The sequence below is a fragment of the Syngnathoides biaculeatus genome, chromosome 3, assembly GCF_019802595.1.
Source record: "Syngnathoides biaculeatus isolate LvHL_M chromosome 3, ASM1980259v1, whole genome shotgun sequence".
NCBI lineage: Eukaryota > Metazoa > Chordata > Actinopteri > Syngnathiformes > Syngnathidae > Syngnathoides > Syngnathoides biaculeatus.
This window is the reverse complement of record NC_084642.1, coordinates 38,745,498-38,771,966: the sequence shown is the minus strand read 5'-3', so window position 1 is coordinate 38,771,966 and position 26,469 is coordinate 38,745,498. Positions and strand designations below refer to the sequence as shown.

At 43.0% G+C, this 26,469-nt stretch overlaps 1 protein-coding gene across 1 annotated transcript in view; it reads left to right on the top strand.

The window, feature by feature from the left end:
- iqgap1 (IQ motif containing GTPase activating protein 1) overlaps positions 1 to 26,469 on the top strand; it is an 83,075-nt gene that overhangs the window by 44,054 nt on the left and 12,552 nt on the right. The window contains exons 9-27 of the mRNA XM_061815750.1: positions 12 to 99; positions 181 to 338; positions 419 to 503; positions 1,353 to 1,516; positions 1,914 to 2,074; positions 2,163 to 2,287; positions 2,505 to 2,668; positions 12,351 to 12,441; positions 12,547 to 12,714; positions 15,093 to 15,235; positions 15,310 to 15,480; positions 15,793 to 15,876; positions 15,985 to 16,056; positions 16,421 to 16,490; positions 16,576 to 16,940; positions 22,342 to 22,505; positions 23,497 to 23,721; positions 25,309 to 25,449; positions 25,537 to 25,621. Of these exons, the coding sequence (XP_061671734.1) occupies positions 12 to 99; positions 181 to 338; positions 419 to 503; positions 1,353 to 1,516; positions 1,914 to 2,074; positions 2,163 to 2,287; positions 2,505 to 2,668; positions 12,351 to 12,441; positions 12,547 to 12,714; positions 15,093 to 15,235; positions 15,310 to 15,480; positions 15,793 to 15,876; positions 15,985 to 16,056; positions 16,421 to 16,490; positions 16,576 to 16,940; positions 22,342 to 22,505; positions 23,497 to 23,721; positions 25,309 to 25,449; positions 25,537 to 25,621 (2,724 nt within the window). The remainder of the gene's footprint in view (positions 1 to 11; positions 100 to 180; positions 339 to 418; positions 504 to 1,352; positions 1,517 to 1,913; positions 2,075 to 2,162; positions 2,288 to 2,504; positions 2,669 to 12,350; positions 12,442 to 12,546; positions 12,715 to 15,092; positions 15,236 to 15,309; positions 15,481 to 15,792; positions 15,877 to 15,984; positions 16,057 to 16,420; positions 16,491 to 16,575; positions 16,941 to 22,341; positions 22,506 to 23,496; positions 23,722 to 25,308; positions 25,450 to 25,536; positions 25,622 to 26,469) is intronic.

Here is a 26,469-nt window from a genome sequence, read left to right as displayed (position 1 = left end):
TGGTCAAACAGCAAATGGAAAATGCTGAAGCTGAGAGAGATATCTATGATGAACTTCTCACCCAGGCTGAAATCCAAGGCAACGTTAACAAAGTGAATGGTGAGTGGTTATTCTGGGCTTCACAATTTTCCTTTGTTCCTGGAGTGAAATGTCAATGTTCCCCTCTCCATCCCCAACTAGTGGACAATGCCTTAAGTGCTGCTGAACAGGCGTTGCTGACCGGGAATGAGGATAAATTATATGTGGCATTGCAGGCCATGGTCATCCAAAACCTGCTGGCCCAGAACAAAGGCTGGTACCTGAAACAACTCCAGGTTGACAGAGCGAACAAAGAACTAGTAGGATACATTTGAAGAATACTAAAATCCTTTGTGACTGTGTTGCTCATGTAATCTCATCCAGACATCTCCCTTATTAGGCAACTCCAGGCCAACCACTGACAAAGGATGAGCTGCAGGCCGGGGTGGATGTGGCGAATGACATAGCAGAAAGCTACATAAAGAGTATATGCACCCGTCTGACCATCTAACACACACACACACACACACACACACACACAACACACACACACACACACACACACACACACACACACACACACACACACACACACACACCTCAAGTCTTCTTTAGACAACAATATTGGAGTTCTTCCCACTTGTATGAAATTATATCAGATCTTATGGTAAAAGTAGTATTACATTGTGTTTCTATCCATTCATGGTTTCAATTGTAGTTTTTTTCTTCCAGACATCCAAAAACTGCATTGTCTGCTTTTCTAACAAAATACACAGTTGGTCTTGCCCCCATGCTCCGATAAAAACAATAGCTCTTGGGAACACTATTGGATTTACTCTTAAAGTTTTTTTAATTGATTTGATAGTGCAACCCAGATTGCTGATACTCAATATTAACTAATTAAATTGAAATGGACTGCACTTCTATAATATCACAGTGCCCTAAGCGCTTTATAAAGGTTCATATTCACACACTCATACATACACCAATGAGTGACTACTGACATCAAGGTGCTGCCAGGCCCACTGGGAGCAAATTAGGGTTCAGTATATTGCCCAAGGTCACTTCGACACACGGACAGTTTTTGCCAGAATTATAATGTCTTACACTTTGGTCACTGAACAAACTACTCTGAGCCACAGCTGCACACTTAAAAAATATTTTGAAAATATTTAAGACCATAGGCAAATAATCTTTTTGCAGACTGTGTGCATTGTCCATGAAAAAAATCCATTTAGCAGTGGATGTTTAATTTATATTTGGACTGAGAGAACATTGGTTCAAGAAAATGCAGTTTGTTACAGGATCCTTATAATCAGGTTTTATTTATGTAGTGTTAAAGGCGGTGGAGCGAATCAACTTTTCCATAAGAGAAGATGTACCAGAGAAGACTGTGGAGGAGCTGATGAACCCTGACGCACAGCTTCCTGAAGTCTATCCCAGTGCTGCAAATCTCTACCAGCGAGAGCTGGCCACCTTGCAGCAGCAAAGTTCAGAGGTACTCGGAGAGAAAAATACACATTTACAAAGCGGAACCAGGGTTTACACAGTACCAATTGACCTGAGTAATGTCTGTGTTAACAGTTATTCAGAGTTTCATTATAGAGGGGAAAAAAAAGTCAGGAACTGAGACTGTACAAAAAGATAATACATAAAGCATAAATTCCAGGTTTGAAAAATAGTAATTGCAGTATTTTCTGATGGTGACACATCCTGATTACTTGTATTTTTTTATATTTGTAAAGATATATATATATATAGTTTAAATATGCTTGAATTTTAGGGTTTCATTTTCGAGGCGTGTGAAGTGAATTTTTTTTTTTTTTCAAGCTTTAATCTTACCTTCGTGAAAGATACATAAATGTTGCAGACAATTTGGGGTGTCTATTCTGCAGGGCTCTCTATCTCATCCAGAGCTGCTTGTTGCAGTTGAAATGCTTTCTTCGGTGGTACTGATAAATGAGGCCATTGACGTTGGAGACCGGGCCACCCAGTGGAAACAACTGTCTAGCTCCATCACAGGGCTTAGTAATGTCGAGCCTGAATATGCACAAAGGTATGTATTCACTACAGGCATCAGTAAGATAGTATTCAGAATACTGTCAAATGTGTTATCGATGTAATGTTCCCCAATTGTGCCTCAGGTACATGGATGAGTTGATTCGTCTTAAGGCAGCAGCCAGGGAAGAGGGTTGTGATTATCTCACCTGGAATGACATACAAGCCTGTATTGACCAGGTCAACATGTCTGTGCAGGAGGAGCATGAACGTAAGACATACACCCTGATAGGCAGTTCATAGGAATTGAAACCTAGAAATGTTTGTTTTTAGATAACAAAAAAAGCAATCCATACCGATGGATTTGACCAACATTACGGTGATCTTTCTCTAATATAATAGTATAGTCAGCTACAGTATTGACACCACCTGTTTTAATTATTCTACATTATTAATATACAATATCATCACACAACATTTTTTTGTAGGAATTGCAGCTATCGGACTGATCAATGAGGCCCTGGATGAAGGAGATCCTCTGAAGACTCTGGCCATGTTGCAGAACCCGTCAGCCAAGCTCACAGATGTGGACCCATTTGTGGCTCAGCACTACCATGACAAACTGCTAGAGGCCCGCAGGGAGAAGGCTCATGTAAGATTATAAACACAAATGTACTAATGTTACAGAGAGGTTAAACAATATTTCCATTAAATGAGTGCATTAACACACACACAAACTAAAACAATGCTGAGAAATAATGTACATGTTAAAATCAAGGAATTAATTAAGATCTAAGCTAGCCAGACATGAACCAGACAGTAAATATGCACTGCTTAAAATTGGTCTAATTCATATTAGTAATATACATTGTAGACTGTCCCACGATTCGTCGCTTTAAACTGGTCCCTATGCACAGTTGTCATTGCACTGGTCGATAACCGTGAAGTGTGAACAGCAGCACTTAATCTTAAAGGTCAAGTGTAATCTCTATAAACATTCTAAAATAGATTTTGTAATGAAAAATACATATAAGATTATTCACTTCAATGTCTATACGAAAAAATAAATATGAGCTGAACAACGCTGCCGACAATTCCGCACTCAGCCGCGTGCGACGACAATGGCGTAAAGCGGCCCGGATTGGCGCCCGGCCAGGGTGGCTCATTTTCCGCGCAGAGGTGGCTTATCATGGCGCCGAGCCAGGTTGCTCGTTGTTCATAGCCGCCGCCGTCCGCGATGAAGAACACCGCTAGGCCAGGGCGCTTTGGGGCGTAATCGTCGCACGCGGCTGAGTGCGGCATTGTAAGCAGCGTTGTTCAGAGCCATCGCCGTCCGCGAGCCAGATGTGCAGCCTTCGCCAAACCCGTGACCGGCATAATTGGTGCCTTGGCTCATTTTCGGCGCCTAGTTGGCTTATCACGGAGCCGAGCAACCCCGATGCTGTCCGATGCGCACATCGATACATTTAGCACACGTCATACATACACGGATCTTTTCTTACGTTATGAGAGACCGATTACGTGGTCCGCTCCAAAGTATTCTTTTTTTTAGTAGCTGTATACACACCTACCTGTCATTTGGAACCCACAAAGCTCTCGTTGTCTGGACCCGTGCAATCCATTTTCACGACGAAACGGGTCTCTTGCAAATTTATGAAGGGTAAATTCATCCTCCCGAGTGTTCAAGCAATGTCCAGCAATGCAACGATCCGGCATTTTGGCTAACACGAAGGAACAACGAGCTACCTTCCGAGAGGTAAAACTAATAGAAACAAACGAGTCCACTTGAGGGCGGTCCTGCCATGTACGTCACTTCCTGCTTCTTTTCGAAAACAAATCCCTCGAGAGGATTTTTATGGCAGGAGTTACATAAAGCTGTATACGTCAAAATCATGTTTTGTGGTGGGGAAAAAAACTGATGGGTCCATGTCGGCTGCTGTTTTTTCATTAATAACATACTAAACATCGTGCATTTCATGACAGTGGCCCTTTAACATAATGTGGGTCATTGATGCACTTTTAACTGCTCTAAATGAAGACTGGATCTTGGACAACTGTGACTCTTATAAGGAATAGTTCCTATTGAGTGAATCTCTCTTGACCTTTATTCTTGTTAGTTTGTTCCTTGTTCTGAATGTTGTACCAGGGTGGCACCGCCTGCCGGAAACAAATTCCTGTGTGTTGTGGTTCTGGTGTAATCTATACTGATTTACACAAACAAAGTTTTCACAGAGTACGTATTGATCAACCGAATAAAGTGGCTCAAATAAATAATTGTATGAAAGAAGAAGGAATAACAATATGGTCAATAATGTTCTCAGTATCACATGTTCATATTTTCAACTAATTGCTACATGGCTTTGGTGAACAACACTTCATTCACCCATACATTTGTCAATACTGAAATTAATATTATTGTTGCTTCCTGCTGTGTTACCCAGCTACAGCAATGTATTTCTCATTCTGGCGATAAATATTTGTAGTACTGTGAATGTTTGATCACAGGGGACAGACGGCTATGTTGTGTGCCACATACAGTGAAGAAAATAAGTATTTGATCACCCTCCTATATTGCAGGTTCTCCCACTTAAAAATTCATGGAGGGGTCTGAAATTTTCATCGTAGGTGGATGTTCACGATGAGAGAGATAATATAAAAAGAAAAATCCAGAAATCACAACGTATGATTTTGTAACCATTTATTTGTGTGAAACAGCTGCAAAGAAGTATTTGAACACCTATCAGCCAGAATTCGGATCCTTAAAGACCTGTTTAAAAGTCCACTTCCACTCCATGTGTTATCCTGAACCAGATGCACCTGTGTGAGGTCGTTAGCTGCATAAAGACACCTGTCCACCCAAACCAATCTGTAAGACTCTTAGGTTTATCACCTAACTTGCTTGAATAGTTGCACAAATAACAGACAAGAAGTCGTCTTTCTGATCAGGAGGACGTGAGAGACGGGCAAGTTACAGTCTCCAAACACGTTATGAACCAGCCTCTCACACAAGGTCAAAAGGAGGGGTGAGCAGATGAAATGAACAAAGGTACAGTTTTTGGTGATGTGGCAGCACATTCTTTGGTCATGATGGAGTTCTCCTTAGCCACTTCTCGGAAGATACTGTTGCATCTGTGTGTAGGAGCTCATCCTGTGAACAAGACTCTTCGAAGCAAGGATGATACTTTGGTTTTGTTGCAAGTCCATAACAAATATATTAACGCTAACTCTCACAAAGACTCAAACTTGTAACATGGCCAAGACCTAAGAGCTCTCCAAAGACACCAGAGACAAAATTGTACAACTACACAGGGCTGGAAAGTGCTACGGAGAAATTGCCAAGCAGCTACGGGAAAAAAGGTCCACTGTTGGAGCAATCATTTGAAAATGGAAGACGCTAAACATGACGGTCAATCTCAATCGGAGTGGACCCCCATGCAAGATATCACCTTGTGGGGTCTCAAGGAATTAGCCGAGGACGATACGACAGGACTTGGTCAATGACCTGAAAAGAGCTATGACCACCGTTTCCAAGGTGACTGTTGGTAATACACGAAGACGTCATGGTTTGAAACCATGTATTGCACGGAAACCAGCACATGTCAAGCCCCGTCTTAAGTTTGCCAATGACCTTTTGGATGATACAGAGGAGTCATGGGAGAAGGTTTTGTGGTCAGATGAGACTAAAATTGAACTTTTTGGTCATAATTTCACAAACCGTGTTTGGAGGAAGATGAATGATGACCTCCATCCCAAGAACACCATCCCGACTGTGAAGCATGGGGGTGGTAGCATCATGTTTTGGGGTGTTTTTTTGCACATGGGACAGGACGACTTTACTGTATTAAGGAGAGAATGACCGCAGCCATGTATTGTGAGATTTTCGGGAACAACCTCTTTCCCTGTCAGAGCATTGAAGATGGGTTGTGGCTGTCTTTTTCAACATGACAATGACCTGAAGCACACAGTGGCTCCGTGTTTTATTGAAAGGATCGGTGCTGGTCGGCGCTCAGGAGACAAAGATGACACTCAACAAAAGACCAACATTCCCAAATGCTATTTAGCCTCAATAACTGCCATATTTATTTCGACCAAATGCAAGTTCTCAAAACACAGTTGACATTGCGTGAAAGCAATCATATGAGCCCATTACCTATGCCGAGAAGGTGGAGAGCCATTCACCCAGGTAGAGGTCCGCTTGTCAACCAGCTGGGCGTCCGTACGAAACCCGCAGCAGACTCTACCTGTTTGTACTCTGCATCTCTCTATTATACTTTTCAGTTGCGTGCAACAATTGTAGCCGATTTACTATTGACACCTAAGTGTGTCCTTCAGGCTCTGAGAAACATCTTACGCAGCCATAACTGTCGAGACATCCCACAACAATGTTCGTCTTTGGTATGCATGTGAACAAGATAGTGAAACACAACTTATATGCGAAAAATAAGTGAGTGTATGCATGCGAACACGATAGTGAAACGGTCAAGACGTCTTGACCACAAAAACAAGTGAGTGAAAAACAGGTGAGTGGAAAAACAACTTATATAACCATGGGTGCACAATACATTCGGGTATTCGACAGTTATGGGAAGCATCACTAATTAACACTCCTTTCACTCCGTAAGAAGCATATCAAGGTTCTGGCGTGGCCTAGCCAGTCTCCATACCTAAACCCAATAGAAAATCTTTCGAGGGAGCTGAAACTCCGTGTTTCTCAGCAACAGCCCGGAAACCTGTCTGATCTAGAGAAGATCTGTGTGGGGGAGTGGGCCAAAATCCCTCCTGCACTGTGTGCAAACCTGGTGAACAACTACAGGAAACGTTTGACCTCTGTAATTCCAAATAAAGGCTACTGTACCAAATATTAACATTGGTTTTGTCAAGTGTTGAAATACTTACATACAGCTGTATCACACAAATAAATAGTGAAAAAAAAATCATACATTGTGATTTCTAGAGTTTTCATTTTAGATTATCTCTCTCACAGTGGACATGGACCTACAATGAAAATTTCAGATCCCTCCATTATTTCTAAGTGGGAGAACTTGCAATATAGCAGGGTGTTGAAATAGTTATTTTCTTCACTGTAATTTGTGCAGTGAGATGATGTCATGCAGTGATTATTTCGCCCCCTCCCTTCCTGTAACTTCCTTAACACTTGTTTCCTTACATGGTTTTCTTAGGTTGGATTTGTGCAAACTTTATCAAAGAGAAAACTCTGACACAAGTCTAAAAAAAACAGCTCACACTCATTTTGTGTTTTTGCACGTGTACACAATATTTACTTTGGTTTCCCAATACATAAGGTAAATGGCTGACCAAAGTGACATTCAACTTTTTCCCCCTGTCATATTTTTAATTTATGACATTGTATTTCTCAAAAGCCATTTTTAAGAACATCCATCCATCCATCTGCGACCGCTTTTCCGGGCCGGGTCTTGGGTGCTGTAGCTTTAGCCAGGATACCCAGACTTCCCTTTCCCCAGCCACTTCAACCAGCTCTTTTGGAGGGATCCCGAGCTGTTCCCAAGTCAGCCAAAGCACAGTCCCTCCAGGCCACATAATGCTTTTCCGACTGAGGACCATGGTCTTGGATTTGGACGTGAAGATTCTCATCCCAGCTGCTTCACACTCTGCTAGGAAATGCTTCAATGAGCGTTGGCGATCACGGCTTGATGAAGCCAACAGAGCCACATAATTTGCAAAGAGCAGAGATGCAATACTGAGGCCACCAAACCGGACACCCTCTACGCCTTGGCTGCGTCTAGATATTCTGTCCATAAAGGTTATGAATAAAATCGAGGACAAAGGGCAGCCTTGCAGAATCCAACACCCACCGGAAACGAGTCTGACTTATTGCTGGCAATATGAACCAGAGTCTGACACCAGTCGTATTGGGACTGAACAGCCCATATCAGGGGGTTTGGTACCCCATACTCAAGAAGAACCCCACAATACTTCCCAAGGGACACGGTTAAACGCCTTCTTCAAGTCCACAAAACAAATGTAGACTGGTTGGCTAAACTTCCATGCACCCTCGAGGATCCTGCCACGCCTGTAGAGCTGGTTCACTGTTCTACGGCCAGGACAAAAACCACATTACTCCTCCTAATTCTGAGATTTGACTTCCTGATGGACTCTCCTCTTCAGCACCTCTGAATAGACCTTACCAGGGCAGCTGTACCTCCTGTAGTTGGAACATACCCTCCGGTCTCACTTCTTAAAAAGGGGGACAACCATCCTAGTCTACCAATCCAGAAGCACTTTCCCCAATGTCCACATGATGTTGCAGAGGCCTGTCAACCAGGACAGCCCCACAACATACAGAGCATTTAAGAACTCCAGCTGAATCTCATCCACCCCCAGGGCCCTACCATCAAGGAGTTTTTTAGCCACCACTGTGACCTCATCCTCTGAGAGAGAAGAGCTCACCTCTGAGAAACCATTTCGTGCTCCCTTATGGGAAGGCGTGTTACTGGAATTGAGAAGGTCTTTGAAGTATTATCCCCAACGACTCACTGCGTCCTGAATTGAGGTCAGCAACCCATCCTCGCTATACACAGTGTTGACGGTGCACTGCTTCCCCCTCCTGAGATGCCGGACGGTGGACCAGAATTTCCTTGAAGTCATCTTGAAGTCGTTCTCCATGGCCTCACCCAACTCCTCCCATGCCCGAGTTTTTGCCTCAGCAACCACTGAAGCTGCATTTCACTTGGCCAGCTGGTACCGATCAGCTGCCCCGGAGTCCAACAGGCCAGAAAAGTCTGATAGGACTCCTTTTTCAGCTTAATTGCATCCCTCACTGTTGGTGTCCCCCAAAGTGTTTGGTGGTTTCCGCCACGACAGGCACCGACCACCTTACGGCACAACTCCATGCGACTATCTCAGCAGTGGAGGCACGGCCCATCGTCCACTCGGACTCAATGTCCCCCACCACCCCTGGAACATGAGCAAAGTTCTTTCAGAGGTGCGAGGTGAAATTCCTTCTGTTTGGTGAGTCTGGCAACCGTTCACAGCAGACCCTCACAATACGTTTGGGCCTGCCACGTTGGACTGGCCTCTTCCCCCTCCATTGGAGCCCACTCACCACCAGGTGGTGATCAGTTGAAACCTATGCCCCTCTCTTCACCCGAGTGTCCAAGACATGCGGTCGCAAGTCCGATGACACGACCACAAAGTCAATCATCAAACGGCGACCTAGGATGTCCTGTGCCAATTGCACGTGGACACACTTATGTCTGAACATAGTGTTCTTTTTGAACAATCAATGATGAGCACAGACGTCCAGTAACAGAACACCACTAGGGTTTTGAAAGGGGGTTGGGGGTGGTGCGTTCTTCCCAATCACGCCAGGTCTCACTGTTATTGCCCCCGTGGGCATTGAAGTCCCCCACCAGAATGATGGCGTCCCCAAAGGGAGCGCTCTCCAGCACTCCCTCTAAGGACTCCAAAAAGTGTGGGTACTCTAAACTGCTGTTTGGTGCATAGACACAAACAACAGTCAGGCCCATACACCCACTCGAAGACAGAGGAATGCTACCACCTCATCCACCGAGATGAACCCCTACGTACAGGCGCCTAGCTGGGGGGATAAGTATACCCACAACTGCTCAGGGCCTCTCACCATGGTTACCTCCTAAGTGTAAAAAAAAATCCAACCCCTCTTGAGAAGACTGGTATCAGAGCCCAAGAGGTGCATAGAGGCTAGTCCAACTCTATCTAGTTGGAACTTCTCAACCTCACAGACCAGCTTAGGGTCTTTCCCTTTCAGAGAGGTGGCATTCCATGTCTCTGAAGCTGGTTTCTGTAGGCGGGGATCAGATTGCCAAGGTCCTTACATTTGGCTAGTGCCGAGCTCACATTGCACCCGAACCCTATGGCCCCCCTCACAGGTAGTGAGCCCATGGAAAGAGTTAACTCTTTTCAGGCTGTGGCCGGATGAGCCCCATGGGTACAGGCCCACCCACGGGGGACTCTCCTTCAAACCCTACTTCCAAAGGGAGGTCCCGCTGACCCACGTCCAAGCAAGAGAAACCTAGATCCAATATTTGTATTCGTCACTGGGGTTTGTGGAGACGTACTTTGTCTGATCCCTCACCTAGAACCTGTTTTCCTTGGGTGAATCTACCAGGGATGTGAAGCGCCAAATAACCTAGCTCCTAGAACCATCAAGAACCACGTACCCCTCCAGCACGATATGGTGACAGGTCAAGGAGATTTATAAGAACATTGGCCTCTAATCCCCACCCCCCTTTAAAATTTTTTTCAAGCCCTCCTCCCTCTTCATCCATCCATTTTCCATACCGCTTATACCCACCTATCCCATCTATCTTTGGACGAGGGGCAGGGTACACCTGAAACAGGTTGCCAGCCAGTCGCACTCAGATCCTCACACACACACACACACCTGGTGGAAATTTAGAGTCTTCAATTAACCTACTGGGATGTGGGAGGAAACTGGAGTACCCAGAGAAAATGCACGCAGGCACGGGGAAAACTTCCAAATTTTGAATACGCGAGGTTGGGTTTTTAATTCAGGTCCTCAAATCTGTGAGCCGATTATCAAACTACTGTGCTGCCTCCTCATCCCTCAAAAAAAAAAAATCTTTGGGCTATATCTATGGGTACATCCCACTCATCCCCCAAAATCGTCACCAGATTTCACACAAACCCTTAAATATATAATGTGCGGATTCATGACAAAGAAAACAAAGAAATTGAAAGTGAACCTTTTTTTCGTTTTTTTTTTTTTTTTGACAGGTTCGAGACACAGGAAATAATTATAGCGTCACTTCCGAACAGGGACAGAAAGTTGACCGCTACAGTGCTATCTTTTCTTTGGTGGTATTTGTATATAGTTTGAAAACCACTGGGCTAGACACATGGGTACAGGCGTCTAGTTTATAATGTGGCAATTTTAGGTGAGAACATTAGAACAGTGCATTGTTGGATTTCAGACGCTAGATGAGTCATCGCTCTGCTGAGTGTGAGCAATCAAAGCTACAGTGGAAGATTTCGAAGGTAATAGAAGGTCAGGAGATGAAACAATGCGATTCTTCCTGGTTCCTTATTATCTGATCTCGCTAGGTACTCTGTCATAGGCTTTCTCTAGGTCTACAAAAACACAATGTATCTTCTTCTGACCTCCTCTGTTTTTTTCCACGAGTATCCTCAAGGCAAATAATGCATCTGTGGTACTCTTTCTAGGGATGAAACCATACTGTTGCTCGCAGGTATTTTTTTCTGACCTGAGTCTAGCCTCCACTGCTCTTTCCCATTACTTTATTGTGTGGCTCATCATTTTTATCCCTCTGTAGTTTCCACAGTTCTGATTATCGCCTTTTTTCTTAAAAATGGGTACTAGCACACTTCTTCTCTCCCGCTAGTATTCTATTGAATAAGTTGGTCATAAACTCCACAGCCACCTCACCAAATTGCTTCCATACCTCCAATGGTTTGTCATCAGGACCAACTGTCTTTCCATTTTTCATTCTGTTCAGTGCCTTTCTTACTTCCCCCTTACTAGTCATTGCCGCTTCACACTTGGCTCTTCTACTCTTCCTTCTCTCTCATTTTCTTCATTCATCAACTTCTCAAAGTACTCTTTCCATCTACTTAGCACACTACTGGCACCAGTCAACATATTTCCATTGCTATCCTTAATCACCTTTACTTGCTGCACATCCTTCCCATCTCTATCCCTTTTTCTGGCCAACCTGTAGAGATCCTTTTCTCCTTCTTTCGTATCTAACCTGGTGTACATGTTATCATATGCCTCTTGTTTAGACTTTGCCACCTCTAACTTTGTCCTACGACGCATCTCAATGTATTCCTTTCGCCTCTCCTCAGTCCTTTTCGTGTCCCACTTCTTCTTCCTCTTGATGACTTCCTGTATTTTTGGGTTCCATCAACAAGTCTCCTTCTCACCTTTCCTCACAGAAAACACCCCAAGTACTCTCCCACCTGCCTCTCTGAATACCTTGGCAGTAGTATTCCAGTCTTCTTGTAGAGTCTTCTCGACCCACAGTAGCTGAATTTCCACCAATGCCCTGCAGGTTAACTGTGCCTGGGGTGGGTGTTTTAAAACCGGGCCACGACCGATCTGGTATGGTATTCTTTAGATAAACGCTTATTTGTTTGGCACAGTTTTACGCCAGATGCCCTTTCTGACGTAACCCTCTGCATTTATCGGGGCTTGGGACTAGCCTACAGATCGATCGGCTTGTGCCCCTGCAGTCCTGCATTACAACAATATAGATGTCGTGTGAAACAGAAAAATGAAAAATGAAGCACTTGGTAGATTTGCATGCTCAATGTATTTTTCAATGTCCTTCCAGGAGACAGAAGATCCTTCTGCTGTGCTTTGGCTGGATGAGATCCAGGATGCTATTCTCCAGGCTAACCAGGACACAAAGGACGCCTTGTTGTGTAAGTACACAGTTGCTTTTGTTCATGCTGCATCTATTGATAAGATTACAAAAAGTTTCCAACAAAGTGCTTGCTTGCTATTTTATGCTGTATTTGTGTCAACAGTCTCTCAGTCAATCCACAACATAAATGAAGCGGTGGATAGAGGCGATGCAGCTGAGACAGTCACAGCTTTGCGTAACTCTGGGGCAGGACTGTATGGAATCACCTCTGAATGTGCTCAGACCTATCAGGAGGACTTGGCAAATGTTAAAGAAGAGAAGAAGAAAGACGGTGAGGACAGAACTGAATAGGGTTAAGAATTTCCATAATTTCTCATGGATAATGCACATTTCTTTCCCTCCAAAATGTCAAAAATCAATGGCCCCCATTAGACATAGGTCTTTCCTTGAGATGTCACCTTATCCTGCTGGACAGTTTAGTGTGTCCAAATGACCCTAAAAGCTTAGTTATCTCGGGCATCATGTGCCTGGTAGGGTCACCCCGGAAAAATGTTCCTAGGTGAGGGACCAGACAAAGCCTCCTTCCCATGGGCTCACCACCTGTGGGAGGGGCCATAGAGGTTGGGTGTGGTGTGAGCCGGGCGGTGGCCGGAGGCAGGGACCTTGGCATTCCGATCCCCGGCTACAGAACCTTGGTCTAGGGATATGGAATGTCACCTCTCTGCCAGGGAAGCAGATTGAGGTAGTGTGTGGGGTTAAGAAGTTCTGACTAAATATAGTCGGGCTTGCCTTCAAACAAGGCTTGGACTCTGGGACTAATCCTCTTGAGAGGGGTTGGACTCTCTTCCACTCCGGAATTGCCCACGGTGAGAGCCACCAAGGAGGTGTGGGTATACATATTACCCCTCAACTCGGCGCCTCTAAGTTGGAGCTCACGCTGGTGGAAGAGAGGGTAGCCTTCCTCCGGCTTGGGGTGGGGGGACGGGTCCTGACTGTGCATGTGCACCGAACAACAGTTCTGAGTACTCACCCTTTTTGGAGTCCTTAGAGGAAGTCCTGGAGAGTGCTCCCGCTGGGGGCTCGATCATTCTGCTGGGGGACTTCAATGCCCACATGGGCAATGACAGTGAGACCTGGAAGATTGTAATTGGGAAGTACGGCCCCACATGTTGGTTTGGTTCAAATGGCCTAATTTCAGGCCTCTTGGCAGAAAAACATCTGGGGCTCAGGAATGCATGGATGATTTAAATAATCTCACATTTACTAAGGCACAGAGTGACAATATTGCAACCTAAATTGTAAAAAAGAGTTGGTTTGGCAAAACACGTCCCCCTTAACTGCTTCATGTCAGCATTGGTTAGTACAGTACTTTTGGACAAATCAGGCCTGTACATTCCTCACCAAGAAGTGGCAAGTTGTTGTTTTCAACTGAGCATCTGTGGCAATGCAGTCATACCTCTACTTAGGAACATCTCTAATAACGAAAAATTCAGGTTACGAAAAGCCTCCGCTGGAAAATTTTTGTCACTATTTGCGAAGGAAATTCAGGATACGAAAGGGGGAAAAAACCTTGGTTTGAAAGTGGTGCGATAGAGCTGCTCTGCCATTGTCTATCGCTGGAGCATCTTCCTGGCATCACATTGGCTAGGAGGATGACAGTGAGACCTGGAAGAGTGTAATTGGGAAGTAGGGCCCCCCTGATCACAACCAGAGCGGTGTTGTGTTATTGGACTTCTGTGCTCATCACGGGTTGTCCATAACAAACACCATGTTCAAGCACAAGAGTGTCCAGATGTGCACGAGGCACCAGGACACCCTAAGTCACAGTTTGATGATCGACTTTTTGGTTGTGTCATCAGACTTGCAACGCATGTTTTGGACACTTAGGTGAACAGAGGCGCGGAGCTGTCAACTGATCACCACCTGGTGGTGAGTGAGCTCCAATAGTGGGGGAAGATGCTGATCCGACATGACAGACCCAAACGTACGTACGAGGGTATGCCGGTAACGTCTGGCAGAACTCCGTCAGAAATGAGTTTCAACTCCTACCTCTGCTGCTTGCTATGTTGTATTGTCTTTTTAGAGTAATCAAACTGGAGTGGAAGATTGACATGAGACACCTTTCCTGCTACACTTTTAGAAATTTTGTGTGCCTTTTTTAATTCTTGGCAATTCATCCCATCAGGTAATTGGATGGGAGTACTAAGTGTTTGCTAAGTTTGAAGTCAGTCATGTTCTTTCATACCAATTTAATTTAGCTTTGTGCACTTTTTGAGGACAAAATGTCCTTTGCCAAACAGCTTTTACAAAGTTGTGAGCAAGCGATTTTTAAATGGCTAACCCTCAGTAATATGTTGATAAAGAAGGATGACTCTGTTTTTCTGTATCCAGTTGTGTAACTATAACCAGACATAACAGAGGGTTCCTTGGTGGCAATGATGAGTGTAAAGAGAGAATTTTGAGATGGCAGCTGCATATTGTATCGGTAGAAATGTGAACAAAAGTGTCTTAAGTCAGGGATTTTGGTGGCTTGACATTCTGTGCATAATGTTTCAAGTTCCTGATCCATACAACTAAGCTTTTCGAAGATTGACTCATTATGGATCCAAAAATTACGTCCCAAACTGTAATATTGCTATAACAGGTTTAACACAAGACTAACTTATTCTAAAAAAAATTCTTCTTTTTAAACACTATTATGATATTCAGGTGATAACGGGAGTGAATGGTTACAACACTGGGTGAAGGGTGGACACAACTACTACTACAACCTGAATACAAAAGAGGGTACTTGGGAGGAACCAGAGGGTTTTCTACAGAACAATACACAGCTCAACAAGGAGGATATTCAGGTAGGTCGTACTTGTTAAGCACTGCACAATCCAGCCTGTTTAGCACTAATGTTTTAAAAAGTTATCCCCCGCAGTCTGTAGTTTCAGGGGTAACCACAGCATATAATCGAGAGCAGCTGTGGTTGGCAAACGAGAGTCTCATTACCAAGTTGCAAGCTCGTTGTCGTGGCTACCTGGTGAGGAAAGGCCTAAAGGAGCGGATAAACTTCCTAAAATCACAAGAGCCAGCTGTTACACAAATACAGGTGGGATCAAGACCATTTAGTGCATACACATTTAAACAGCCCAAGCAATATACAACAGCATAAAGCAGTTTTGTTGCTGACAAGGTTTCAGGGAACAACACATACGACAACTGTGCTGTGTAATGTCCATGTTATTAGTAGTTAGTTTTCATCACAAAATAAAAAGTGACATTGATATATATTGCAATTAATGCAGTGTTTTAAAATGTTGTCATAAATATCAATATTGCAATACTTGCTCAGAGTATTATGTAATCTTGAGACTATATTGTCCCCCTCAATGCATATAGCTCGCTGGTATTTTTTCCATAGGCTCACTGGAAAGGATACAAACAAAGGAAGGATTTCAAGGAACGTAAGAAGTATCTAGAAGACCACAGTGACAATGCTGTAAAGGTGAAATACTGCTGTTATGGCAATAATGTCACTGCAAATGGTATTACAACAGAAGGAAACATGTTATTCTACCACTTTAGCCAAATGCTTTATTTGTTTGTCTCTCAGATCCAATCAATGGTTCGAATGCATCAAGCTCGTAAAAAGTACAGGGATCGGCTAAGGTACTTCAAGGATCATGTAAGTATTACATGTATGTATGCATATAATATGGGGGGGATTTGTTGTATATTGTGCTGCGTTAGATACTGTGGAAAAATTGAATGAATTCATGACGACAAAAATAATTATTCTTAGTTGGAATATAATAATGCAAAAGATTTAGTAACATTTAAAACTGAGAAAATGTAGTTGTTTTTTAATTAATGGTTTCAATCACAAACCATGTCACACACATTTCCCAGAAACATCCACTGACATTTACTCACGGTCCTTTGGGAACTAGGAGCGTAGTGGGCTCATTTAGTATGCCTTACCCATGTGATTTAGGATGATGTGGTGTTACTAATATCGACTATTGAGGAGCTTAATGTTTTTACCGCAGATCAAAGATGTGGTGAAGATTCAGGCTTTTATCAGAGCCAATAAGGCCAGGGATGACTACAAGACACTGAGTAAGATGGAGATCCAAATTATATGCATCGAAATCTCGAGTATTAGTCTTTTTCTTTATTTATATCTTTAAATGTCTTTACACAGTCAATGCTGAAAACCCTCCGATGGCGGTGCTGAGGAAGTTTGTCCACCTGTTGGATCACAGTGACCAGGACTTCCAAGAGGAGTTGGAGCTGATGAAGCTCCGTGAGGAGGTGGTCACTAACATCCGCTCAAATCAGCAGCTGGAGAATGATCTGAACCTGATGGACATCAAGATCGGTCTGCTGGTGAAGAACAAAATCACCCTGCAGGAGGTGGTGTCACACAGCAAGAAGTTGACGAAGAAAAACAAGGGTCAATTGTCCAACATGATGATGATGAACAAACACAGAGGAGGTCTAAAGGCCCTTAGCAAGGAGAAGAGAGTCAAATTGGAAGCTTATCAGCATCTCTTCTATCTATTACAGGTACTGTTGTACGGCTTGAATTGTGATTGATTTTTCATTGCTGTGCCTTTGTCTGAAGTTACACATTACAATTACACATTATGTGTGTGTCTGTCCTTCAGTGGATATAAAAAGGGGGAAGTAAAGATAAATAATTAAATTTAGTGGTACCTCTACGAAGGAAAATCTACTAACGAAAAATTCAGGATACGAAAACCCTACCCTGGAAAATTTTTGTCTCTAATTACGAAAGAAATTCAGGATACGAAAGGGGAAGAAAATGTCATTGGATTCCACTGAATGTAAACATCTTTGTACTGTATTGTATCTTGGTTTGAAAGCGGCGTGATAGAGCTGATCTCCCATTGGCCACTACTGGAGCATTTTCCTGGCCTCACATTAGCAAGGAGGGATTTCAATCTTTAGCCATAGCGCATATCTTGTCTCTGGTTTATGTGACGCAATAGAGCAGCTCCCCCCATTGGCTAGCACGGAGCATCTTCCTGGTATCACATCCCTCCAATGGCTAGGAGTGACGTCAATCTTTTTTGGGGGAGACATCAATCCATGACGCACTTCCTGTCTCTTTGTCACTGAATCCATTGTCTTATGCTCATGCACACTGGTGCTGTACAACATCTTTTTCCCACCAGGGGCCCCAAGAAATTGATGGCCGGTGCCAGTGAGAAGAAGACAAGAGTTGTTTCGTGCATCATAACAAAACGAGAAATTGTCAAATAGAAAAAAAATGTTTGTGCTTGTGGTATCATGCTCCTCCATAGGAATTTGAGAGGTTCTAAGTGGAGGTTGAACCTAAAGTTAAGGAAATTGTTTCGCTGGGAAAGGCTGAGGACATCGACGAGTTGGTTCAGGAGCACCACAAGGATCTTTCGATGTTCAGGAGTACCACGAGGATCTTTCGACGGAAAGGAGCTGGGGGCGATGCAACACACGACAATGCAGGAGCAGTTTGCGACGTTGAGAAGGAGGCAGACACTATTCCGTCAGCCAGAATAAAGAAAGTGTTGACAACATTCCATGATATTTTCGAATTTATTCAAAAGATTCATCTGGAAAATGGCTTAACTATTTGGGCTATCGCTCACTTCGATGACGTTTGCCTTGCACATTTCTGCAAGATTATTAGAAGCCGTCAAAGGCAAACATCCTTGGTTTGGTACTTCAGGAAAAATTGAAAGCTAATGTTAAAAAAAGCTAATGTTTCTTTTTAATTTATAGTTTGTGGAATTTATTAATTTTAGTCGAATTAAGTTGCGTGCGTGGCTCCTCCCCACGATGCCTTGTCACTCACCCTTCTCTTCCAAAGGTAAATAAACATATTTTTGTATTATTCTTTACACTATATACACTTTGAATGCTTATTGTAGGCGGGGGGGGGGGTGTCGGGTGGCTTGGAATGATTTATGCTATCTACATGTAAAATGCATTTCTACTCAGGGAAGTTTCAAGTAACAAAACGACTTCCGGAATGGATTAATTTCGAAAGTAGAGGTACCACTGTAATGAGGTTGCAGGACTATACACACCCTCTCATAATTTGGACTGGGCTATGTTTAGAATCAATCACATTTAAACTCATACTAAATCAGAGTCATCACACACTTGCCACCATTTAAAGGGTCTCTGATTAATGTCAACGGTCAGGTGTTCTAGTATGCCTTTCCTAGCATGTTTTGCTTACTACTGGGCTCTGGAATAACTTTTTGCACTGATGCACCTAACTTTTTTTCTTAGGTGCACCAGCACAAAAGATAGGTGATAACACATTTCACACACATCACAGCTTCAGTGACAGGGGAAAAAAATTGTTGGTTGTCCATATGGGCAAAATTGACCGGTAGATGATGAACAATCCGCACACCTGTTCTTGTTGACAGTGCTGGTTTAGGAATGGAGAGGTAGGTAGAAGTCTTCACAAGTGATGTAAATCAGCTTGAGAAATTCAAATGGCCTAATTTCAGGCCTCTTGGCAGAAAAACATCTGGGGCTCGGGAATGCATGGATGATTTAAATAATCTCAAGTTTACTAAGGCACAGAGTGACAATATTGCAACCTAAATTGTAAAAAAGAGTTGGTTTGGCAAAACACGTCCCCCTTAACTGCTTCATGTCAGCATTGGTTAGTACAGTACTTTTGGAAAAATCAGGCCTGTACATTCCTCAACAAGAAGTGGCAAGTTGTTGTTTTCAACTGAGCATCTGTGGCAATGCAGTCATACCTCTACTTAGGAACATCTCTAATAACGAAAAATTCAGGTTACGAAAAGCCTCCGCTGGAAAATTTTTGTCACTATTTACGAAGGAAATTCAGGATACGAAAGGGGGGGGAAAAAACCTTGGTTTGAAAGTGGTGCGATAGAGCTGCTCTCCCATTGTCTATCGCTGGAGCATCTTCCTGGCATCACATTGGCTAGGAGGATGCACATCCTGTATTTTGGGTTTGTGTGGCGCAATAGAGCTCCGTCTCCATTCCTCGATATTTACCTGGGCGTCGAATGACAACAAATTTCAAAACACTATATTTTTTCCCAGAAGCTATCATCCTAGATGATATTATTGTTATCCCTTTGATATGATACCGTGATCCCTCAGGCGGCACTGCATCGAAACAGACATTGTCAGTATATACAGTACGGCACTGCATCCGTAACTGCAACTTAAAACTTGACTATGCAAAGTGAAAGCCACCTTACCCTGTTGCCCTGTTGAAAAATCTAGGTGCAGGTGTGCCCAAATTGGCTGCACTCTAGAGTTGTGTTCTAGTAGAACTCTAAAGCTTTTATGTGAAAACACACAACTATTTAGCATTGGTTATAAATTCCCTCCACCTTGGCTAAGGACTCAGTTACTGATCCATCCATCCACTTTTGTTCTCTTTCTATATTGAGTGGTGTTGTGTTTATGGTAAACTAAAATTTGGGGGATTATGGACAAAGGTTTAAACACTCGTTTGGGAGTTTTTGTTGTATTGGGATTAAACAAAAGATAAACATTTTGGCCATAGTTTGAATACTAATAATAATAATAATAATAATGGAGTGGTTTTCAAACGGGCACAGGCCTGTACACTGGGGTTCACCCTGGTAGATGACAGGTGTGCCTCCCTCCGCCTTTGGGTGGGTAGATGGTTCCTGACTGTTGTATGTGCCTATGCGTCAAACAACAGTACCCACCCCAAAATAATTTCATCTCCAAAAAGAGGGGTGATGTAATAAACCTTGGGAACCACTGCATTAGAAGATAATCACATCTTGTACCTCGTATTTTCTTTATTTAAAGTGAGATGGATATATGGGAGAAAAAAGTTAATAGTTCACATTTTTGTAGCTGATCCTGCTGTAACGTCACCTGGATGGCAATAACTCATGATCTAAAGACAGACCATGAGATGGATCTGCAATTATTCTGTGAATATAATGTAATAATACTTTTTCGGTAAATATTGATGGAAGGGAAGATGATTTTTACTACCAATCAGCTCCATGGTGCAAAAATTATTTTTACAATCATAGATTTGCATTTAGGTGGCATGGTGGATCAGCTGGTAAACCGTTGGCCTCACAGTTCTGAGGTCCCGGGTTCGATCCCGGACCCATTTGTGTGGAGTTTGCATGTTCTCCCCGTGCCCGCGTAGGTTTTCTAGGGGCACTCCGGTTTCCTCCCACATCCAAAAACATGCAACATTAATTGGACACTCTAAATTGCCCCAGGGTGTGATTGTGAGTGTGGGTGTTTGTCTCAAAGTGCCCTGCGATTGGCTGGCAACCAGTTCAGGGTGTCCCCTGCCTCCTGCCCGTTGACAGCTGGGATAGGCTTCAGCACTCCCGTGACCCTTGTGAGAATAAGCAGCTATGAAAATGGATGGATGGATGGATGGATGGATGTATTGATCTGCATTTCACTGTAAAGGACCCAAACCACACTGTCATGTCATATCTAATTAGACGTTCCATGAGAGCATGATAAAAGGTTGTAAAGATCATTTTACTAAGACTACAGTGGTACCGCTACTTACAAAATCAATCCATTCCGGAAGTTGTTTCGTAACTTAAATCTTTCCTAAGTAGAAACACATTTTACATGTAAATAGCCTAATCTGTTTCAACCCCCCGACCCCCCCCCCCACAAAAAAAGCATTCAGTGCACGTAATGTAAAGAATAATTAAATATTGTTCATTTACCTTGCCTTGCCTCTGTCTTGTGGAACGATGCGAAGAGAAGGGTGTGTGATGACACATTATGGGGAAGCAGCACGCACAACTTAATTTGACTAAAATTAATAAATTACACAAATTATGAATTCAAAGCAAACAGCATTAACTTTTAATGTTTCGTGAAGTAGCAATCCAAAGATGGCCTTTCATGGTTTTAATAATCTTGCGGAAATGTGCAAGGCAAACGTCATCGAAGTGAGTGATAACCTGACTAGTTAACACATTTTCTGAATGATTCTTTTGAATAATTAAAAAAAGTCATGGAATTTTGTCAACACTTTTATTCTAGCTAACGGAATAGTGACTGCCTCCAGTTTTTAGCTCCTCCGTCGAAAGATCCTCATGGTGCTCCTGAACGTCAAAAGATTGTCGCGGTGCTCCTGAACCTCTGGTGATGTCCTCCTCAGCCTCTCCCAGCAAAACAATTTCCTCAACTTTAGTTTCAACCTCCACCTCGATCCTCTCAAGATCTCATGGAGCAACAGCGTGAAGCCACATGCGCACGTGCCTTTTTCATATTTTGTGTTGATGGACAAAACAACTCTCGTCTTTTCACTGGCACTGGCCATTAATTTCTTGGGGGCCATGGTAAAAAAAGATGAATAAATCCACAAAGAAGTAGTACAGTACAACTGTCCGCGAGCATATGGCAATGGATTTGGTGCCAAAGATAGAGGATGTGCATCACAGGGAAAGATTGTGGTCCCTCATATCCAATGGAGGGATGTGATGCCAGGAAGATGCTGTTATAGCCATTGGTAGAGCAGATCAATCGTGCCACCCAAACCAAGGATGTGCATCATGGGTAAAGATTGACGTCCCTCCACGCTAATGTGATGCTAGGAAGATGCTCCGGCAATAGTCAATGGGAGAGCAGCTCTATCACGCCACTTTCAAACCAAGATATCCAGGATGTTTATGTAAGCTGGAATCCAGTTCCAATTTTTCCTTTCGTAGCCTGAATTTCCTTCATAACTAGAGACAAAACATTCCCAGAGAGGCTTTTTGTAACCTGAATTTTTCATTAGTAGAGGTATGACTGTATGTGAGTTCTGGGATCCATGTGTGATGAAACAATGAGTCCCTGCAATTTATTATCCTGCAATACAGTAATCCTAAAAAATGAATGCTTTTTGTAGCCACTGCAACCTACAATGATATTCAAACCCATTATTTCCTGTTTTCAGACCAATCCCACTTATCTAGCCAAGCTAATTTTCCAGATGCCTCAGAATAAATCAACAAAGTTTATGGATTCTGTAATCTTCACCCTATATAATTACGCCTCAAACCAGAGAGAGGAGTACCTGCTCCTCAAACTCTTTAAGACTGCCCTGCAAGAGGAAATCAAGTGAGTTGTCTAATTAATAACATTCACTTTTAAATTGAATACAAATATTTGACATTCAATTCAAATGTATCCATTTCATACAATGGGATTCAATTGAAAATGTTTTCAAAAGATTTTCCAACTAGTTAACAGATGATTTATTTATTTATTTAATTTTAATTTACCAAGCACCGTGGTTTCAAGCTTCTTAATGACAATACTCGACAAAATCATCAAGTTGGTTGTATTGATGACTCTAAATTGTTTGAAAACTCATCAATAATCTAAATTGTTTGTAAACCAAGCAATAATGGTTTTTGGAGGGTATATTTATGTGATACCTATAAAAACCCACCATACCACCAATTTGATTTCTTCTTTCAGCCACTCACTGAGACAAATCATATTGTATTGTTGTCACTAAAGTTAGCCCCTTTGTCATTGCAACTTTTTGCATGAATGTGATCACGTTGGCTTGAAGTATTTCGATGATAGGCAATCGTTGTTACACAATTTGCACGACTATGCCCTTCCAAGCATTTAAACAAAAACAAAAGTTCTTTCTCTTTGACAAACAATGTCGTCCTGTGTCTTTCGTTGAGGCATCCTGATGGCATTTCATTCGTACATCAGTCTCATAGAGGTGGCAGGAAATATGGCGGTGTGAAAAGTACTTTTGTTTCTCAGGGTACAGAAAAAAAAATCTAATAAAATGTCTTTTGTTATCATTAATTCTTTGAAATGAACATCATATCACGAATTAAATACATACATATCGACATTAATCATAGCTTATTTCAAAGGTGAGTGAAACTTAATATTCTCGAGTTGAAATGTAACTGAAAAATGTTATTGGCTCAAGTCCTGTTTTTCTTGCAGTGAAATTAACAGAATTCATGAGATGAAATACATTTATTAGAAATGTATATATGACATATTTCTCAAGTTTAACCTTAACACTTGGCTTCACAAAGGTGTAGCATAGCTCCCTGTGTTAATTAACCTTCTGCAGGTCAAAAGTCGACCAGATGAAGGAGATTGTCACAGGAAATCCAACTGTCATAAAAATGGTGGTAAGTTTCCACCGAGGTGCGAGGGGCCAGAATGCACTGAGACAGATCTTAGCACCGGTTGTGAAGGAGATCATTGATGACAAAACGCTTAACATCAAGACTGACCCTGTGGACATCTATAAGAGCTGGGTCAACCAAATGGAAACACAGACCGGAGAGGCCAGGTGAGATAGAGTGGAGGTTGTCAGTGTTGGAATACAAGTGACACTTAAACAGATTTTACCATGTAGTAGACAAAATGATCCAAGTCAAAAATTAAATGGTACTTCACAGATGTCTATTCCTCCCACAAACATTCAAATCAATCTATGAATATAAACAACACAAATAATTTTTCACATTTAAAAGAGTCGAGGTGTTCGATAACGTCTGTAGAATGATTTTATCAAAATAGCCCAATAACACCTATGACGAATACAAATATTGGATCTCGGTTTCCCTTGCCTGGAGGCGGGTTAATGGTGCCCCGCTCAGAAGCCAGGCCTGGAGGGGTGGGGCTTGAAGCCGAGCGCCTGGTGGCTGGGCCTGCACCCATGGGGCTTGGCCGGGCACAGTCTGAAAGGGTAACATGGGTCCTCCTTTCCATGGGCTCACCACTTGTGAGAGGAACTATAGGGGTCGAGGGCAATGTGAGCTGGGCGGCAGCCGAAGGCGGGGACCTTGGTGAGCCGATTCCCGGCTACAGAAACTAGCTCTAGGAACGTGGAATGTTACATCTCTGGCACAGAAGGAGACCAGGCATGTGCATGAGGTCAAGAAGCTCTGACTAGATATAGTCTAACTCTCCTCTACACGCTGCTTGGGCTCTGGTATCAGTCCTCTTGACAGGGGTTGGACTCTCTTCCACTCAAGAGTTGCCCACGGTGAGTGGCGCTGAGCAGGTGTAGGTATACTTATTGACCCGGGCTCGGTGCCTGCACATTTGGGTGGGGGGACCGGTCCGCACTGTTTGTGCATAAGTACCAAATTGCAGTTAGAATTACGCACCCTTTTTGGAGTCCTTAGAGGGAGTGCTGGAGAGCGCTCCCTTTGGGGACGCCATCATTCTGGTGGGGGACTTCAATGCCCATGGGGGCAATAACAGTGAGACCTGCCGTGATTGGGAAGAACGCACCACCCCCAACCCCCTTTCAAAACCCTAGTGGTGTTCTGTTACTGGACGTCTGTGCTCATCATTGATTGTTCAAAAAGAACACTATGTTCAGACATAAGTGTGTCCACGTACAATTGGCACAGGACATCCTAGGTCGCCGTTTGATGATTGACTTTGTGGTCGTGTCATCGGACTTGCGACCGCATGTCTTGGACATTCTGCGTGAAGAGAGGGGCGGAGCTGGTTTTTAGTTGTCTCTGAGTGATATAATAATTGGCTGATGATTAAGACCTTTAGAGCTCATGCACCTACGTCACCGAAATTACTTGTTACTTATTATTGGCCATATTGCCGGTCAAGCAAAGCATTGTTCAATGCTAAGTCCGTTGGAGACAACACGAAAATAAATCTCCCAGAGTTTTGTCCGATATCGTTAAACATTTAGAAGGTGATAATAAATGAAGGTACGAGGAAAAATGAGAGACACTTGGCATAGAGGGCCCATAATTAATTTCAAAGTCTATGTTTTCGCCAAAACCTTGGGTGAGATACTCATTTAATCCATTTTATTGTAGGATCTCTTTTAGGAACCTACAACTATTTTAAAAAATTCGCAACATCACCTCATACTCTTTTCCTGGTCGCTTGTTGTCCACAGTAAGCTGCCTTATGATGTAACACCTGAGCAAGCAATATCCCATGAAGAAGTTCGGAACAGACTTGAAGCCTCCATCAAGAGCATGAAGGCGATCACTGACAAGTTCCTTTCTGCTATAATTGTCTCTGTAGATAACATTCCGTACGTATTTATTAACTTCAGTGACATGATTCAAACATTAACTTATTAAAATGCATCTGAGTCACACTGCACTCTCATGTGCTTTAGCTACGGGATGCGTTTCATCTCGAAGGTCCTTAAAGACACCCTCCATGAGAAGTTCTCAAATGCTACAGAGGATGAACTGCTTAAGGTTTGCTGACTCCATCTTTACATGCTTTTACACTCCACAGCCTTTTAAGCATCTCCCTCCAACCATTTTCCATACTGGTTATCCTCACAAGCCTGCCCGCAACCCCGAAGCCTATTCCAGTTATGGGGGAGCAGTGGGGTACACCCTCGACTGGTCACTACATCACATATAAAAAAACAACAGTTTACACTCACATTCACACCTACAGGCAATTATTGTCTTCAATTAACCTACCATGCATGTTTTTGGGATGTGGGAAGAAACCAGAGAACTCAGAGAAATCACTTGCAGTCACGTGGGAAACATGCAAACTCCACACAGGCAAGGCTGGATTTGAACCAGTCGCTGAGCCATGCCGCCCTTAACCATCTCTTCAAATGAATTACAAAGATATGATATTCAGTTTATACTCCAGAGAGAGGTATCAAACAGAGTTTGCCACCGTTGAGGTTTTTGGAAATCTGCATACCTTCCACTAGACAGTCTCGTCTCCCATATTTTCTTCCACACAGTCTTGAAGCTGTGATTCCTTTTGGAAATAATCTTCTGTATAATATTGTTGCAGGGGTTGCTTCTCCTCTTCTGCCTGACCTTCCTGTTTGATTTTTTTTTTTGTTTTTGTATTTTGCCTTTCTCCCTTTTCCACCTTGCCAAACCTTGGTGTCAAGTCATACCTCTCTCACCTCTCTCGCATCTCTAACTGGTTAGCAAGAACATTCTTCTTTGCTCTCCTCCTCTTCCTGCTTTGCTTTGTTCCGAAACATTTAAGAGCCCTTCATTCTCTCGCATTAACACATTCTAAACCTTATGAATCTTAGTTTATTGATTTTTGGTTCAATAATAGGACG